The following is a 20,583-nucleotide window of genomic DNA, read 5'->3' as shown; positions in this document are numbered from 1 at the left end:
TGTGTGTGTGTGTGTGTCTGAATGAGTATGAGTGATGTTATTCATTTTGAGAAATTTTGAAAGAATACAAAAAATAATAATCACGAGGCGGGATACAAACCCGCGTCTTTTTGCCAAACCATAGCAACGCCTAACCTCTAAATTTTAGTTTGATTTTTTATTTTAATCACGAGTAACGAGATATTCTGTTTTTTAATATTTTAGAATAAATAGCCAATTTGTAATGTAATTTTCACAACGGAACTTATGACATAAACACTATAAATATAGATTTGAGAAAAAAAATACTCACAAAGATTTGAGACGAGGCATCTTAGTCAGATCTTCAACGGCGACATGCTCCAAGTTGGGCGCGTCCATCACTGATCTGAAAGTTTATCATAAACACTGTAGAAGCCTTATTTTTCATTTTTCTTCGAAACTAACTTTACGTCTGTGGCTTCGCTCGAGTAATCGAAGGAAAATTCGCGTAGTTACCTTAGGACAAAACCTATTCAATGTTCTCAAATTTCTATCAAATTTCATCCATATCGGTTTAGTGGTTTAGGCGTGAAGACAGACCGACACACAGACAGACTGACAGCCAAAGTTACGTTCGCGTTAATAAAATTAATGAGAATTAGTTGCATGATTTTGAGTTGTTAATTGTACGTCAATATCTACCCCTGAAAGTCTTATTAAAATCGATCCAGCCGTTTCAGAGAAAGCCGGTACAAAAAGACGGACAAAAATTGTAAGACATTTTGATTCACACATTTACCGTGTGTACGTATTTGTACGCTAATTGTACGTAATTACATATTAAATAAGAGTAATTAGTAAAAAAACGGTTAATTTTACATTGCAAACAGACACTCCAATTTTATTAATTTGTGTAGACTGTATGTACTTACTATAAAAGATATAGATTATAGCTGTATGTATTTATTTATAGCCAAGATTCTACCACAGCGAAGGCGAAATTTGGCACGGCGGCCATAGAAATGAGTTTTTTTAATATTTTTTATATCATAGTCGGCAATGGAGCTGGTGGTTCGCCTGATGGTAACCGCCACCACCGCCCGAGTTATACAACACTCACAAATGTTCAATGGTATGCAGGTGGTATCCAGCGGCGTGGATCGCCTTCGCCGTCAGCCGCGTTATGTTCGTCTTCAGCAACACCACAGACACAGCATCCGTCTCGCACGGCCGCACTGGGGATAACAAAACACAATAATCGACGGGTCGATTATACATAACACTATCACGCTACTATTATAAATGTGACAGTTTGCTCGTTTGACGGATTTTGATGAAATTTGGTATACAGATAGGAGCTGACTGGGGTGATAGGATACTATTTGTTCCGATTAAATGCTCCCTTGGGATAACTATATCATTTGTAAATGCTAATTCCACGCAGACAAAGCCGCGGGCGGAAGCTAGTAGTGAATATAAATGGCCTACGTCCAGCAGTGAACATAGATTTTACATATATATGCAGTGAACAGATAAAAGCTGAAAAAAGAGAGAGAGATGGGGAGAGATGATAAATATATTTACAATAACATGTTTCAATGATTAATTCAACCACAAACAACATAATGCTATACTTGATTCAATACTGTATCACTTGCTCTTATACAAAATATTCGCATATTTGAGAGGTTTTGAAAGAATAGAAAAAAAATGATCAGGACGCGGGATTCGAACCCGCGTCTTTTTGCCATACCGTAGCAACAAGACGCGGATTCGAATCCCGTTGGGGATCAATTTGTTTCTATTCTTTCAAAATGTTTCATTTATAAAACACTAGCGGTCCGCCCCGGCTTCGCCCGTCAATATATATCCTTTAGCCTTAGTCAATAAGTGGGCTATCTAACACTGAAAGAATTTTTCAAATCGGACCTCGAGTTCCTGAGATTAGTGCGTTCAAACAAACAAACTCTTCAGCTTTATAATATTAGTATATTCATCTAAAAGCGAGTAACCGAGCTTATCTTTCGCCTGTCTCGCCTTTCTTTTTATGGTAAGAGATCAGTACCATTCATCACACCATCAACATTTGGATGAAGTATCTTTTTTAAGGCGTTGTCCGCTTTTAAGTTTTAAAGGATAGGGATAGGATTGACGAGGAGGAAATGAGGATGGAATCAGAAAAGAAATCCGGCTCACTCACTGTACGGAACAAAGTTCTAAACAAAAATTTTACTATTCCTATTTCATGCCAGTCTTCTGTGGGGGTATTGTACCTTCCACAATGCGAGCTGACCAAATTTGTGCCAAAGCGTACTCGATTCCCACATCACGATACACGTATGCACATATAATCCTTCCTACTAATATTATAAATGCGAAAGATTGTAAGGATGTGTGTGTGTGCGTTTGTTACTTTTTCATGCAAAAACTTTTGAACCGATTGCAATAATATTTGATACGTAGACAGCTGGACAACTGGAATAACATATAGGCAACTTTTTATCCCGATATTCCTACGGGATACGTACTTACGCGGGTGAAACTGCGGGGCGCAGCTAGTATAATATAATAATAATACTTTAATACTAATAGGGAAGACTAAAGATTTAAATACGAAAACAATTGTCTCACTCGACAAGAAAGAAATCAAGGCTTGTTTTAACAACATTTTAAACGTACTAACCTTACCTACTTCATTTTAATAACGTATTATTATTTATCATTTTAATCTATAATAAAATGATAAGGCGCGCTAAAAATAACGGAGTGAAGTTTATAACAGCACTTAATGTAAACATCAGCTGTAGGAAGCGCGCTAACAGACAATGGAATTTGATGCGTATGCATTTTATAAATATAGTTTAAAAACTTAAAATAAAACGCGCTCATGAGAGAATGACAAAATTGTCTAACTTGCTTTTATCGGTGCTGCTAGCTGCGCCCTGCGGTTTCACCCGCGTAAGTTCGTATCCTGCAGGAATATAGGGATAAAAGTTGCCTATATGTTATTCCAGTTGTCCAGCTGTCTACGTACCAAATTTCATTACAATCGGTTCAAAAGTTTTTGCGTGAAAGAGCAACAAACACACATACATCCTTACAAACTTTCGCATTTATAATATTAGTAGGAAGTAATTATCAATCATAATCAGGATAGTAAGATAAAAACTCATGACATCATTATATTGTCACAAATCTTGGACAGTATAAACAATGGAATCAAGTCAGTCCACGTCACAATCGTGAGTCGTTTCAATTGAGGCATAATCGAGTCTAAGGGTTGTTCTGCCTTACTCTTATCGTATGGGTTATGAAAAATAGATGTTGGCCGATTCTCAGACATAGACAATATGACCAAAATTCATAAGAATCGGTCCAGCCGTTTCGGAGGAGTATGGTAGCTAACGTGATACGAGAATTTTATATATATAGAGATTTCAATAAAATATATTTACCCATGACAAACCACGTGTCATAAGGAACTCGGCTGGGTCCACGTGTATTTATTGCGTCGTTTTAAACAATATCGCTTCTGTCATGTATTTCAATTTACTTAATTGCTTGTTTACTAAGATCCACAGCGCGACCTGTGTAATGTTTAAGCGTCTGCGGCTTCGCCTTACGCTTTTACGCGGGTTAATGAACAAACATATCAACTCTGTGTTTGTTTTATGAATGGAACTTGCGAAGAATTATGCCTGTCTTGAGTACTATAAAAAATTAAAGCGTTTTTTTGTACGTCATAGCGGGCAACTCCGACGCCTCCTTGCTACAGTGGTAAACGCGTGAGCGTAGAACCGAGGGGTCTTGGGTTCGATTCCCGGTGGGGACAATAAAAAAAAATGTCTCGGTCTGGCAGGACACAGAAGGCTGATCAGCTACTTGTCCATAAAGAAAATCGATCAGTGAAACAGATGTATGTCATCTGCTCCATACCCCAGTAGGGGACACGGGACTTTTTTATAGCGGGCTGACTGGTGGTTCGCCTGATGATAAGCGATCACCACAGCCCATGAATATACTGCTCGCTATTAAGGGGTAAGTAAAGGGAAAGGATTGACGACTGGAAAGTGAAATGACAGGTGAGGAAAAGGAAACGGAAAGCATATGAAATCAAGAAAAGTTTACGCAAGTAACAAATATCTCGATGAAAAAAAACTGGATTGAATAATTCTCAGATAAACACAGTGAAACGGATATCTATTACTAAAACTTCGCTGTCCGTCTGTATGTCTATCTAATTGTACGTCCGTCCGTCGCCAGGCTGTAACTCGTGAACCGTGATAGTTATATACAACAATGTATAACAAAAAATCGTGGTTGCTAAGAAGTGGCACGGTCGAAAATTAGATGGGTTGAGATTTTTTTTGCTAAAGATCCACCTTCGCCATTGCAGTCAAACTTATCATAGATGGGTACAGCCTTTTATTTCGTAAAACGAATATCTTTTTTATGAATTGAAACATCACGTGATTAATTTGATAATGCTATTTAAATGAGAAACTTTTTTTTTTTGAAAGATCACGAGGCAGGATCCTGCCTCGTGATCAAATTTTTTCTATTCTTTCAAAAAAAAAAATTACTCATTTATAAAGCATTTTCAATGCTATAAAACTAAAAATTAAATGCTATTTAAATATTGATTAAGACATAACCATTTTAAAAAGCACAATTGCAGTTTTATCTAAACTATGTAATGAATAAGGTGTATAAAAATTAAATGAAAAACATTGTGCTCAAGTGTACACATAATAGTTTTTCTAACATAGAATTACATCACCCTTTAATGAGTAAATAATAGGAGAATACAAAGAAAATTATCATTGTGCAATATTTTCCTTCAAATGCTATTTTTATTGGAGCTTGCTTTACGAATCACGATTTATAAATCAGCACGCGTTTTTAAATAATGCAATTAGTATCATAAATTAGTGATAAGCGACCGAGTGGTCTCTATAAATATGTATGAATATAAATAACTGATATAATATCCATGTCTTATCGTCTAATGCACTGAGCAATTATTCGCCTTTCCTTAGCAATACAATGCTGCAAGTTATAATATCGAAAGTTATTGGTGTCTCTTTCACGTAATAATGACAGATATTTTTTTACGTCTTTGTAAAGGCACAAGGAAAGGTTCTTAATTGAAATGAATGGTATAAAATTGTGCTTTTTCGGGTTACAATGGTATCTTTTACCAAAACTTCACTGTTCGTCGGTCTCTCTGTCTGTAGGTTCATATGTATGTCACCGGGCTGTACCTATCTCATAAGTCGTGATAATAAGACGATGAAAATTTACATACAATATATAATAAAAAATCAAACTTAAGCAACCATTGGCGCTGTCATAAATTGGATGGGTGACCAATATGTTTTGCAGTTGCAGTACTCACATTTCTTAGCATATCGTGATTTGCTACATGCAGAACCGTTCTCTATTACAAACTAGTGTGCTGCTAATATCATCCGTATATTTGTTTATTCAAGAAATTATGGCACCACAGCACAAACTCCTTATATAATAAGTGTGTCACGCCTCACTAAGTTGCTAAACAAACAGACACCGTGGTCACGATCGGGACTTGTGAATTATTAATATAGATCGAGATTCAGGGGGACGTTTCTGGTGAAAAATATGAGATAATTGAATGTACTGTATCTAAAATTCTTTGAAATTTAATGTGTTTTTTTAGTCATCGGCAATGGAGCTTCCAAGGTCCGTAAACGAGGCCGTTGGTCGTTTGCAACCTTACACGTCTACACAAGTATTGTCGACTTTAAATGGAAAGGGATAAAGAAAGAATTGAGGACTGGAAAGAAGGAATGGATTGGGAAGGGTGAGGGAAGAGAATGGGCTTCGGCTCCCCCACTCAGCGTGTTCGACTTCCACATATATGTACCGTATAACAAAGTTTACTAAAACTAGATTCAGATACATAGCCTACGTACGTCATAACAATATTACCTACGTACGTCATAACAAGTCTATCTTTTTTGTATTATTTTCATTCTTTTTTTTTTGCGTTTTTAGTATTTCATGTCTTTATAGTAGATAGGTAAATAGAATTAATAGATATTGAAATCATTTTATAATATACTTTTTTATTGAATCTAATAGCTAAGTAATGTGTTTGCTATATGAATGTTGATATAAAAGTTTTATCTTTATTTCTTTCAGAATTATCTACTATCTTAATTCTTGTCGGAACATTCAACAATCGTGTATAGATATGCATTGTTATTATTTCTTTATATATTCATAATCGTGTCCAAATCTAATTCTTCACTGGCCTTATTGTCATATATACATATAAATCTATATCGTTGAAAATAAATTGGTTGCGGGGGCGTATACGAAATTTGTCCGTTAATGTAAGGATTCCTTGTGGATACGCATTACGTCAAGTCGGTATTTAATGTCAAATAAGAAAGACATTCAAAGCCACCTTGTGATGTTGTCGTTTCGTCACGCTTCGTCGCTCAGTACTTGGTCTCTATTCGAGAACCTTTCTGCCCAACGGCCACAGTTCTACAGGTTATATTTCCAGCCCACAGCAATTTCAACTCGCTTATCTGGTGAGCTATGTCAATGACTCTGGTTCTACTATGGATTTTCTTTATTCGAATTCGATCTCCAGGCATAGCCATTTTCCAGCCCGTGAATCAACGAAAAATTAGTGCACAAAGCATAGAGAGACGAAGATGTTTTCCTTCCTCATATCATTGCTAGACACACATTGCTCGAGGGCTTCAGGCATTCAGGGATTTGCGATGAAAAGAAAGCTGCCTATCTGAGTCAGATTCGACGATTGACCTCGTTCCCGAAGTAGAACTAACCTAATTGGTAGTCCCTGATGATAAATAGGGAATAAAACTGATTTCTGTACATGGGGTACATAAGAAACTGAATAGGTGTTGTCTTCCTGGCGGAAATTTTCATGGATCATTTGTCATTTTAAGTGTTAAAGCTAAATGTAACATAAGCAGAAGCTGTGAAAACGGCCATCAGTCATTTATTTTAGCCATCAAATGACTCTGGTTACGTTAATTGTAATATGACTGCTGGAATTTCGCCAATTCGTTTGAAGCTTCATCAAGGAGCATGTCATGCAAGTGTGTCGCGTCAGAGCCCTAAGTGGGCCACGCAGTAAGAAAATAAATAAGTAATTTTAGCCTTTATGACCTTTAAAATAAATGCGTTAATGGCTTTATTTGATTTAAGCCATCTGTTACCACGTAAATATATCTACTATATAAAAATAAGTCGGGTTTTCCTTCCTGACGCTATAACTCCAAAACGCACGAACCGATTTCCACGGTTTTGCATTCGTTGGAAAGGTCTCGGCCTCCGTGAGGTTTATAGCAAAGAAAATTCAGGGAAAATTTCAACAGAAAAACGGGAAATTCATTTTTCACATACAGCCATCTGGTAGCGAAACGAAGTTCGCCAAGTTTGCTAGTCTACTATAAAGGATAGAGTCTGCATTGGTTTGTGCATATGTGCACTTTATTTTTTTTTTCGATGTTCCAAGAACAAAGGAGTTTCCATTCGACTGTATCTTCTTTAGCTTGTAACTCGATAACTTCGGGGATTTCAACCGCTTCGATTCTTTTACTGTTTGATATGAGATTGTTGTCATTAAGTTCAATTTTAGAATTTGGAGTGGTACCTCCCCAAAGACGTTGGTGTTCTTTTTCTTGACTCCAAGACTTGCGGTTTATCCCTGTTTCGCACTGATTTCGCCCTGATTCATGTATGTAGAAAAAAACAACGTTCATTGAAAATTTAACTCAGAATTGATAGTTTGTTATTTGCTATAATGCTACGGAAATGGGCACTTGTTTAATTACATTATATTAATGCTTGATATCAAAAGACACATCCTTATCACATAATAGATGGTTGATAGCATGCCACTGGTGTGTACCTCCGTACGATGTTTGAACAACATATTGAATAAGGCTATCTATACACGAAATATTTGGCAAAATAATTATAAATCGAAATAATTAGAAGTCCTCTAAACGTAAACCTGAAAATGTTGTCAAAAGTTCTTTTGACCTATCTTACCTTTTTATATTTTAACAAACGATTTAAAATATAAAGCCATTATTATAAAAAAATAAAACAATTAAAATAAGGTTATACCTATTTCATAAGTGCCACGTGCTATTAATATATTTCAAATCCAATATTTTAAATATTCAAAAACGTTCGCGAACGCTAAACTCGCGCTTAAAGATTGTCTGTATAAGCACAGATAATATAATACTAGTACAGGTCTGTATTTGTACAGACTAATGTAATTAAAAATATATGTAAACGTTAAACATTGCACGATTAATGTTTATCGGTTAATGATACAGCTTCTATAATGAAGACAACCACTCTTGAACTGCTGAAGCTAATATTTGATAATAATTGATAACGTATGTAATATGGATGTATTCAATATTCTTTGTTTTGTTACTTGACATTATATAGCTTCTTGGCTCCTATAATCTAGCTCGAAGGACCATATTCAAATTACACAAAAAGATGCGACGAGAATTAGTAGTTAATACCGTATATTATAGATACTACTTCGGGTCATCCAGGTAGGCCTTCACAGACATTATTGTGCCCAATATTTATATAAACAATTTAGTGAATAGACTATTTGCTATAAAGACGAATATAAGAGATTCTATAGTATTAATTGTTATCAACTTGAATCCTTCTAAAAAACATTTATAAGTAGTTTTATAAATGTAACTATGTATATCACTTCTTAACGCATAAACTGTTTTGGTTTAAATCTGGTTCATTTATAGATTCATATTTTTAAACCCGGAAATTTACGAGAACAGAAATATGCGGCAATCCCTGATTTTTTTTTGTTGTGAATAATTTCACAAAGGAAATAACTGTAATGGTTGCATTCATGTGTTACTTATATGAGACATGCAAACAGATTGAAGCGATCATTCATTAAAGGGTAGAGTTAGTTTTGGAACTGATTATGGCTACTTGGAACACCTATTACAAAATTCCATTTTATTAAAAGACATTGTTGTAATTGTAATGGTTAATTTCAATTTTTCGTTAGTATTAAATCAATATTTTATGTTAATTTCAAGTAATGATATGTTTTAGAATTTTTATAAATTTTATAAAAGAATAAAAGCTCTCGATTCATTTTATTTTGAATTTGTATAATATAATGAAAATACAGTAAATGATAGCAACCGGAATCTTCATTAAACAATTACATAACCATGCTAAATTATATTTAGGATACAAATTAAACATACAATTTGTTTAAAAAACTATGCATCCGCCCCTCGGATTCGTGATCTAATATTAGAAAGCACATCTATATTATGACCCTGTACCAAAAAACAAGAAAAAACCCTTTATTTGGAGTCATACTACCAGAAAGAATGGCTAAAGATAGGTTTGTTTGCTGGTTAGTTGTTCAGAAGTTGCCATGTCATCTATCAGCCTAACTTCAAGAGCATCATTTATTGAATGACTCACACGCGGTATCTTTACAAATTAACCTATTTAACCACAATTGAATAAAATTAGTTTCCTACAATAGTATGCCTTGCCTATTTTTAAGTTTAAGATTAGAATACTTTTTCGCATAGTCAGGTCTTCGGGGAAAAGGCGCTAATATTTAAAAATAAAAATAATATCGACATAACCGACAAAACTGTACTAATTCGATTTTTTAACTAGCAACTGAGTAAAATTAAAAAAAAATCTAGATAAAACGTTATCTTTAAATTATCTTTTCTAAATCAAATTACACATTGATAGGCTTCACAATTTCTTGATAATGATTTATATTATTAATCCTATTAATGGCATGAGTTAAGCAGATAAATGCAAATTAAATTTCTTCGCACTATTTTTATCACAAATCTTATAAATTGAAATCGTTCAAATGTTTGACATTTACATCATGTGTTGCCAGAAATAAATTATAACCTTATATATTATCTGTAGCAACGGACTCCAAAAGACTTTTTACATCATACAGTGGATATTTCAAATTCGTAGTTCGCGCACGAAATTCTTCACCACCTCATTCCTTATCTGGTAAAGATTGGAATATTCTATGGTCGTTTTTCCGAAAACTTATAACCTGAATCTTTTCAAGGTGAGAATTGTTTTCTCTCAAGCAAGCATGTCACCACGAAGATCACGTCTACTTCATATCATGTAGACCTGTGGTCAAATGCCTGCTTAAGCAATTATTAAAATACAACTTTATTTAATCATACATATAATTTCCATTATCGAAGGCACGTTTAGAAGTAATTTCGGTGTATACTCGCCACACATGTCGCTAATTAGCAGATGACGTCTTTGTTTGTTCACTGTCGTGAAATTTAACAAATGACATCCGAATCTAAACAAAATTTATATTGAAAAAACACAATAATTTTAACGGACATGATAAAAGTAGAAGATCGTCCATACTAATAATATGAAGCTAATGAGTTTGTACGCACCAATCTCCGAAACAACTGAACTGTACTATTTGAATTTTTTTAACGTTAGATTGTCCATTTACGGAGATATATATTCTATAGGCTACATAATCCAATCAAATAAAAATTAGACTTATATACGACGAATTGAAACACGCGCGGCGCAGCTAGTTCAATTACATATTTAAGCAATTTTATTAGACTTTTGATTAACAATATTTAATATATTTTAAAACAAAAACTAATTGAAAATTGCGTCGCTATACAAAAAGTTACAAGAATTGGATATTTTTTTTAAACATAGTTGTTCAAACAGTATATAATTTTATAATTTTCCATACATATAAAGTATAAACTAGGATATAGCTATGTTATTTGTAATACCTATTAATTTTATAGTCTTTAACATGTAATTTTTATGAGATTTAATTTTAAGATTAACAAACTAGCAACTTCTTATCTGTTACGTGTAGCATGTGACGTTTATTTATAATAAATAATTTAAAAACGATCTACGCATTTTTCTGGGATTTTATTCTACAGAATTAGTCATCATCATCATCATCATCATCAGCCCATATATGTGCCCACTGCCGGGACATAGGCCTCCTATGAGGGTTCAGTTCATAATCCACCACGCTGGCCAAGTGCGGGTTGAAGTATGTCACATGTCGTCGAACTTTTTACTTTCGTTTCTTGGACGTACCGGTCTCCTCACGATGTTTTCCATCACCGTTTTTGAAACAGTGGTGATGTTACACATGCGCAGATAATTTGGAAAATCTATTTATTTCCTGCACGCTCGCCCAGTCTCGAACCCCGACTTGTTGATTTTAAGTCTGAGGTCCTCACCACTGAGCCACCACTGCTTTTGTAGTAGTATTGAATGAGTACTCTACAGTTTTCCATATAATGAGAAATAGTTTGTCGTCTAACATTTAACAGTACCTACTATGTAGATCGGAATAACACTGCAACCTGCTTTATATGTGGGTGATAATTAAAACAATAGATATGACATTCGAGAAGTCAACGACCGAGTGATAGGTACCTATATCAAGAGGCAGATTTCATTAGAAGCAATTACTACACAACGTTTTTAGTGAATTTTCACGAATGGGACACGGACATTTCAAATTTGGTTTAGTTTTTTTTTCGCTTTAATTTCTCGGTCAGCGATGGTCTTCAGGATTCAATAAGATATATATTCGTAGTCACTTAACAGATATAGTTATTTTCTTTACTCACGTGAGCAGTTGTTAAATTGTTCCACATATGAATACAAATAAAAAAAACATTATTTACGTCCAGAAGCAGACATAAACGCTATTGCCGCGCGTTCAAAATCAATTTACACAAACAAACAAACAAAATCTATATAAGTACCACAGGCGATGTCGCGGCGAATGTCTAGTTTTAAACAGACATTATAAAAGTCGAATTGGTGAACGTAAAGCATATGTTTTCATACAAGGAACAGTAAATCTCGCTACCAACTCTATACAGTCTGCCAAGTTATTTATATAGTACAGTTTTATTACAACTACATAAATATATGTTATGTTTTATTGTCGGACGCACTTTTGAGATGATCGAACTATCATTGGAGTATAAAAAATATATTTTTAGATCTATATTCGATGTATATTGCGCGGCTGAAGAACTAATGATCAATAGTTATTGAATTTTTATTAAAAAAATGTTTATTTTACTATCACAAAATATGCATTCAAGACTAATATAAAATATATAAATGGTACAAATGGCGGTCTTATCATTTACGGTGATTTATGTCAGACAATTGTAGCGCCAAAACAGTTTCAAATTTGAATTTATCTGAGATTTACATGAAATACAAAAATATTTATTTAAAATTGATATATAAGGTAAACAAAAACAGTATACATACATTAAAATGTATGTTATATACATTACTTGTTAGGTATTTATGTAAATAGCGATCCACCCTTTTTCAGAATAAAATTAAACACACAGCTTCGAATTAAAATCTGTATATATGCTTTAGATGTAAATACATATACAGATACGTATATACGTATCTGTATATTGTCAATATCAAATAATCTTTGCGATTATTCGATATAGAGAATTTGTAAGAATTTATTAATACCATTATAATAATTATATAATGTAATATTAATTATTTATTAATATAGTATCTTCTTGTGTTTGATTTTACGCGAGTATTATACATTTAGAAATTAAAAACTTTTTAACGGATTTTAAATGCGATTTATTAACTTAGCTTGTGCCTCTACAGATACATTTTTTTTTCAGAAAAACATCTAGGATTTATATAAAGCGTCAAATAATTGTTATAATCTAATTAAAAATAAAATAGAATTGACAATGAAAATTATTTGAATCCAGCTTCATATACCCACGCTAAACGTCACTCATGCTTCATTCGTGTAAATTTTAATCTAATGGAACGCATTAGGTTTCCAATCTACTTGAAACCCTAACCACAAATGGATAAGGTATATTTTCATACGCGACCAATCCCCAATTGAGTTCTCAGTATTGCGCTACGTCGTAGCGCCACTACAAACCTCGTAAAAGCTCTAATAAGGAAACTCGAGTTAATTCACCGCCTGTAGTTTCACGGCTGTTGATTGTGTAATGTAAATATTGTAGTAAGGTTGCCTCACCTCCCTATATATGTCATCTCTAACGTAGAATTGTAAAAAATACATGGACGACCGGGCTCAGTGGCGTGCTATGTGATAGGCCTATGTCCAGCAGTGGACATCAATGGCTGATGATGATGATGATGATGATGATGATGATGATGATGATGATGACATGGATATTACATCTATATTGTAGCAGTTAATAGTAAGTAAGAATTCGTGTAAAGTGTATTCAGATGTTTTTTATGTCAGAGCAGCCATCTGAGCTGGTGGTTCGCCTGATGGGAAGCGATCACCACCGCCCATGAACTTATCCCTTACCATCTAAGATAAGGGATGAGGAAAGGATTGACGACTGGAAAGAAGGAATGGACTGGGAAATATGAGGAAAAGGAAACGGGCCGCCGGTTCCCCCGAACCGAACGAAACACAGTAGCACGCTAACATTACATGCCGGTCTTCTGTGGGGGTGTGGTACTTCCCCGATGCGAGCTGACCCAATTCGTGCCGAACCGTGCTCGATTTCCACAATAATAATATTCATTTTATAATGTATTTGTTGATTTATAATAACGAGAATAAATTAAATATGTAACCACCTTTTTCTTATAATAGAGATAATACAACCGAGTCTTGAAAGCGAGTGATTTTTTGAACTGACATTCAACACAAAGTTTTGATACGTTTAATACTAATAAAAATGAATGTCGATAATAAATCTTGAAATTAAGGAAATTATATTCAAAACAAACGTTTTATGATCATTTACATCCGTCGATGAAACGAATACCAAAAATTGAATCGCAAATATTATTTCTAAGTTTATCCTACTCCCTACTAATATTATAAATGCGAAAGTTTGTAAGGATGTGTGTGTGTTTGTTGCTCTTTCACGCAAAAACTACTGAACCGATTGCAATGAAATTTGGTACGTAGATAGCTGGACAACTGGAATAACATATAGGCTACTTTTTATTCCGATATTCCTGCGATATACGGACTTACGCGGGTAAAACCGCGGGGCGCAGCTAGTTACAATTATAAAAAGAGACACGTGCTGTTCAGAATCTAATTCAATGAATAGAGCAGATACTAATCTTATTATATAATGACTAGCCGCTCCTCTTTTCTCCGCCTACGCAAATATAGCCTATGACACTCACAATAACGTAGCTTTTATTGCATAATATAACTTTTAAAATCAGTTCAGTTACATCCAGAGGTTTGCGAGTTGTGGGGTAACGTTACTGACAATCTTTTCCACTTTATAATATTAGTATACATGTATGCGATATTTATTTAATTGCAATTAATCGAAATTCGTCGGTTTAATTCGTAGGATTTAAAGATAGATATTAATATAAATGTTCTGTCACAAACATTTCCTTTAATCATTTTTTGTTATTAAAAACCATTCTTACAATAACTAAATCCTATGTAAAAATAATATGTTTATACCGTCTTATCAGCCTTCTAAAACTTTACTTTATTTTACTAAAATTTCCCACCAAAGCTGAAAAATCTCTTCATGTGATATACCATGGTCGGTTCCTTTGTACGTTATCGCGTAAGAATCAGCTATAATCTGTCAGTCACGGTTCGTCAACACAATTTATATACGATAAACAAACAGACACACGGATATTTTGTAACTACGCAGTTTTATGCGGATGTTAGAGTTTTTAGCTTTATAAGTTCACATGTTGTGTTCTTGAATCTTCCTTGTTTATTCGTCTTTATTGGAACTTATTTTTAAAATGCTTTTGAGTCTACATTCGGACACAACTGTTTTCGGGGGCTGCAATTAAGAAGTGTTGTAATTACGCATTTATCGTTCTTTGTGTTATAAAAGTACGACATAAAAATTTTGTATACAGGCAGCGTGCATACTGCGTCTTATCTCCATTATTGCATTCGTATGATTTAACGATATATTGGCATAATAATTATAATGACTCATTTTACTCTGCATTTACCAAGTTCATTATGCACATAATAATGTCCTAGTTCTACTTGTAAAACCTGAATCAAAGGCATAATAAAGAATTTGAATAATTTATTTATTAAATTACTTCAAAGTAAAAAAGAAGAAAAAATTTAATATAGATAGAGTAATTACGCACCAACAAAATTATGCACATATGGCGACCTTGTTGCTATGCAAACGTTATTTTCACTTTATAATTAATTGCATTAATTATTCGTCTGTTTTTTTTATAAGACAGTGGGCAATTGAGCAGTTGAATAGATCTTTGGTAAGCGAATCCACCAGCCATAAGCATACAGAGATCTCCGAAGATGTGTTGCCGACTAAAATATATTTTTATTTTTCTTTCCTCGCCCATAATTCTACACGATTTGGTTACATAGCAACGGTATAAAGATAAATCTCAGTAACTGCTTAAGATAATAAAGTTAACACATATAATTGTAAAACCAACATGGATTAAAATTGTTAGAGTTAATTTTTAGCCGGTTTATTTTTATTTCCTTTTATTGTAAGTGTGTACCTAATGTACACATCAGTTAGCACTTGGCCCATCAGAATATACGCACACGAAAAAACTAAAACGTACGTAAATTTATTGGTAAATGTCGTAGATATGAATTGACGTTTAGTTTCTATTCGAAAAACACAACAAAAAAAAAGATACAAGTATCATTTACTTTTTCAAGTTCAGATATGAATTCGGAAAAACTTCAATCACTATTATCGAATACTAGCTGCGCCCCGCGGTTTCACCCGCGTACTTCCGTATCTCGTAGGAATATCGGGATAAAAAGTAGCCTATTTGTTATTCCAGTTGTCCAGCTGTCTACGTACTAAATTTCATTGCAATCGGTTCAGTAGTCTTTTCGTGAAAGAGCAACAAACACACACACATCCTTACAAACTTTCTCATTTATAATATTAAGTAGGACTAGTAGGATTATACTAGGATAGGATAGGATATTACCTCCCGAGACCAGTTCTTTCGATCTAGGAATCTATATTATGTATCTACAAATACTTTATAATAATTGTACAGTATAACTAGTATTATATTATCTATGGTATAACAGAACGTGTGTGAAAATTAAACGAGAAAAGATCATGAGGCACAATAAAACAAATGTCAAATTTTTTTTTTCTTAAGTAAAATAAAAGAATCTACTACTTACCTAATATATAAAGACACGCTACTAAAATATGCTTCCAAGAAGGAAACATAACGTAAAGAAAATTCATTTTCACACACTGTCTCTTTGATTCATAATTATTCGCGCCACCAGAATGCATTTTACAAAGTTATCACATGTCTATTCAATTAATAATACTCCCCACCAAATAATAAATTTAACGCATAATTCTTAAAAAAACAAACAACAAAATAAACAATAAAAACAAATAGAATTCTTTCGCCACCTAATTCCTTTTAATCGTTTTATTATCGTATTTATCACAATGCTGTTAAGAGCGACGTGCGTCCGATAACACTGTTGGCGGAATACTGAAGGAATAAATTTGATTTTTTTTTCAGACATCCTGAAAACAAGCACAAGTAATTATCACATTTCTGATACTATTTATGTTATTTACGCAAATGCGGAGTTATTGCGCTGTTTATTTTTAAATGATTTTTTTTATTATTATACATGTACAATTTTTCAGTGTACACAAGATGTTGTATTATTTATGTATATTGGCTGATGTAAAGTTGTGTCGTCGACATCGATGAGCTTTCGCGTTTGGATTTTGAAAATAGAATTATGTTTACTGAACAAAAAGGTCGGGACATTGATCGCGTTAATTTTTTAATTTCTACATCATCGACATTGGAAGTCTGTTATTTTGACATAACAAAATTTCTGTTCTTTTTTTGAATTGCAAATTGCAATGTAATTTATGCACATGCCTACTACATTCGGGTCGATGAACTATATCAATACACGTCATTATATTGAGATCGAATAGTCATTTCTTTTTTGTTTTCTATTATTGTTTAAAAGCTTAGAATTGCATTTAGCGAAATACATAAAACATACCTTAGATATCAGAGCATACGCGACTGACGGATTAACGAAAAAAATATACAACCACTTGTCATAAGAAATCTATTCAAATCTCATAGTTTTCTTGTTTGACCGCCCTAATCATCGGAACAATTCGACCTATTTTTAAAAATTCTTTCACGGATATTAACGCGATCCCTAGTGCTATAGGCTATAACATATGTAATATAAAATATTAAAAAATATGTGGGCGAAGCCGAGGTGGACAGCTAGCATTGTATAAAAGAATCAAGTCATGTTGTTAACATGACTTTTCTTGAGTTATACTCAAGAACGGCTAAATATCCTGGGAATTATATTGTATTTGTTTGATTTTAACAAATTGCAAATAAAATCTATAAATGATTTAATATATTTAATAATTATAATGAGTAACAATAAAATGATCGCATCCTTAAATAAGATACCAGATTTTTGAACTTCGAAGCCATAAAAGAAATGATGGCAGTTTCAGTTTCATATAGATAACAGCACATTAGTTTACACATAAATAAAATGAAGAAAGTATTGCTAACCTTGATATAAACAGGTATTTTTGGTTGTTGTTGTTAAAAAAAATATATATTTATATACTGTTGTATCTTTTAATATGTATACTAGAAAAAATTACCCAGTTACTTATATTTTATAAGCAGTAAATGTATATCACGGTTTTATTACTTCCTTTAAATTACGTTTTCACATTAAGATGTATCCAGTCGCTTTCGTAGTAGATAATAAAATATTTAATGTTTTATTTTTATCTACTGTTTATTACGAGATTTATAAAAAAATCTGTTCAAATATTTCTATTTATATTCTTGCTGTGTTTTCAACATGGTTAAAGTTTTATTCGAAAGTTATAGGCAATATCATGATGAGAAATGTTTATTTCTATTTTTTGAAATCATTCCATTTCCTGAGTTTTTTGTGTGTTTTCAAGTCAACGTACGATGGGTATATTTAATAAGAAAATGAACCATATTTTAGTAAATAAATTTATAACCATTGTCTCGAAACTTTTTCCTACTTCTAGCGAAAAAATTGCGATATTTGCCGAGATATGAATAATATAAAAAAAAATAGAAAGTTTTACATCATAAATTCCTTTGCAACAAAATATTTAGAACATTTATCCCAATAACTGATAGAATACGGTCATAAATATTTTATGGCACATAAAATAGTAGTTTTTTTCACCACATACTTCATAATTGTATACAAACAGTTTACATTACAGGGCTTTGGAAGATATCCAAAACGATTTGTGAGAGTGGAAATTTTATGGATGAGTGTGGAATTCGTATTAAATCATATTTTTCGAATATTGATTGATGATTAACGCTCTAGTGCTAAATAAAAGTTGTTTGAAGATTTGATGCAGTGATAATTTTGTTTTATACTGTAATAGAGACCCCCACTTCACATGGGTGTACCTTATGCTTAGAAAATCGGTCAAGTGTGTTTGTCACTGAACCACTAAACGACTGGACCGATTTGAATGAAACTTTTTGTGTTTTCAGGCGGATTGATAACGATTTAAAAGTAAGAAACCGCGGGCTCATTCTAGTATCAATAATATGTGTAAATTACTGTTGTACTACTGTTTTTTTTTTTAAATAAATATATTAAAATAAATAAATAAAAATCTGCATTAACATATCTAAACGTGCATTTTTACCATACTTAATGAGAGCATACTTATATATTATAATATTTTTATCAATGCTTAATTAACTAATTATTTTGTGGGTAGAAATTGTGGGTATAAATTAATAAATTTTTTGATGTTTTAAATGTTTAAAAATATAATAATTTAAAAAATTACACATACAATACCATACATTTAAACCAGCACGTATTGATATATTTGTAGTGATCTACAAATAGTAACTACATAAACTCTTTTGTCTATATTTAAGTTTTAGTTTTATAGCATTGAAATCTTTATAAATGAGAAATTTTGAAAGAATAGAAAAAAATTGATCACGAGGAGCAACGCTGTAGTTTCTACTGTATGGCAAAAAGACGAGGGTTCGAATCTCGCCTAGTCATAATTTTTTTCCAATCCTTTCAAAATTTTCTTTTTTTGTCTATAATTATCCTACTTATCCTACTAATATTATAAATGCGAAAGTTTGTAAGGATGTGTGTGTGTTCGTTGCTCTTTCACGCAAAAACTACTGAACCGATTGCAATGAAATTTGGTACGTACACAGCTGGATAACTGGAATAACATATCGGTTACTTTTTATCCCGATATTCCTACGGGATAAGGATTTACGCGGGTGAAACCGCGGGGCGCAGCTAGTGGTCATGGTCATGATCATCATAATTCTAATTTGACAAACAAATGATCACAACATACGTAATACACATATGCAAGTTTAATTACCCCCATACACCTGCATAAAAAAACAATAAATAACATTTTATCAGAACTAATTGATACAGATTATTTTAAAATCCGACAAAATATACAGCCACATAAATTAATACCATTATAAATTAATAAAAATGGTTTATCGAAAGCTGTTTATCTTTTTATAGCTCAGTTACTTATTTAATTGTGCTTTCTTATTTGCGACACATTGTTTTTAAAAAGTTTAAATAAAAAAAAAAACGAAAAATAGAGGGTAAATTGAAAACCGGTGCTGCGATGTATGCGTCACAAACAAATTTTTTAATGTTTTCTTGTTGCGCAGACCGCATGTCGCATGTGTCTATGTTAAAATTATCAGTGACTTTTTTTTTGACCTTGTACTGCAAACTTATTTGTAATTTTTCTGTTAGTTTTGTAGCAAGCCATTAAATAGACATCTTTACTTTATTTCTTTCTTTCTAAAATTTATAGCTGAGATTATAAAATACTAGACTAGCATTATAGATATCAAAATTCTTGTAGTATCCCAAGGAAGCGTTTAATTAGGATAAAAAATATCCTATCACCCAAGTCAGCTCATACCCTGTCTGTATACCGAATTCATTACTTTTTTCATTAAAATCCGTTCAGTAGTTTCAGCGTGTTAAAAGGACAAAAATAACCATACAAACTTTCAATTTTATAATACATATTAGTGATTTTTACCAGAACTATTTGATTTTTTATTTGAAAGCTGGTGCCGGGTGCCTCCCGTTTCATTTAAATTGTATCTGACACTTTAAAGGCGGTTTAGTTGCTTTTAATGATTTTGCTGGTCTCTTGTCGGACTCAAAAATAATGTTAAAATTTGAAAATTACTTATAGAAAAACCTATTCTAGATCCGGGATTCGATCTAGGATCTATCTATAGAACATAATCTTGGGTAGTATGAGGTTCTGCTTTTAGAGATATTTATTTATATTTACATTTACTTATATCATCGTACGATGTAATTTAATCACTGCCTTTCGCATTGAATCCCCGAACACAATGTAAATATTAAACACAATTTGTCTTTTTTCTTCC

The 20,583-nt window shown here is 32.8% G+C and overlaps 1 protein-coding gene across 2 annotated transcripts in view; it reads right to left on the bottom strand.

Annotated features, from left to right (window-relative positions):
• Positions 1 to 16,569, bottom strand: part of LOC119838672 (lutropin-choriogonadotropic hormone receptor) — a 26,423-nt gene extending 9,854 nt beyond the window's left edge. The window contains exons 1-3 of one of the 2 annotated variants that reach the window (XM_038364741.1): positions 16,265 to 16,569; positions 1,082 to 1,196; positions 293 to 367 (exon numbers count right to left, since the gene is read on the bottom strand). In XM_038364741.1, coding sequence (XP_038220669.1) covers positions 293 to 367; positions 1,082 to 1,196; positions 16,265 to 16,382 — 308 coding nt within the window. In that variant the 5' untranslated portion in view covers positions 16,383 to 16,569. Of the gene's footprint in view, positions 1 to 292; positions 368 to 1,081; positions 1,197 to 3,416; positions 3,600 to 16,264 lie in introns of those variants that run through there. The other variant, XM_038364742.1, reaches the window with a different exon arrangement.
• Between the last annotated feature and the right edge of the window lie 4,014 nt (positions 16,570 to 20,583).

The sequence above is a fragment of the Zerene cesonia genome, unplaced genomic scaffold (assembly GCF_012273895.1).
Source record: "Zerene cesonia ecotype Mississippi unplaced genomic scaffold, Zerene_cesonia_1.1 Zces_u004, whole genome shotgun sequence".
NCBI lineage: Eukaryota > Metazoa > Arthropoda > Insecta > Lepidoptera > Pieridae > Zerene > Zerene cesonia.
Note: the sequence above shows the minus strand (reverse complement) of the source record. Positions and strands in the feature narration are given on the sequence as shown.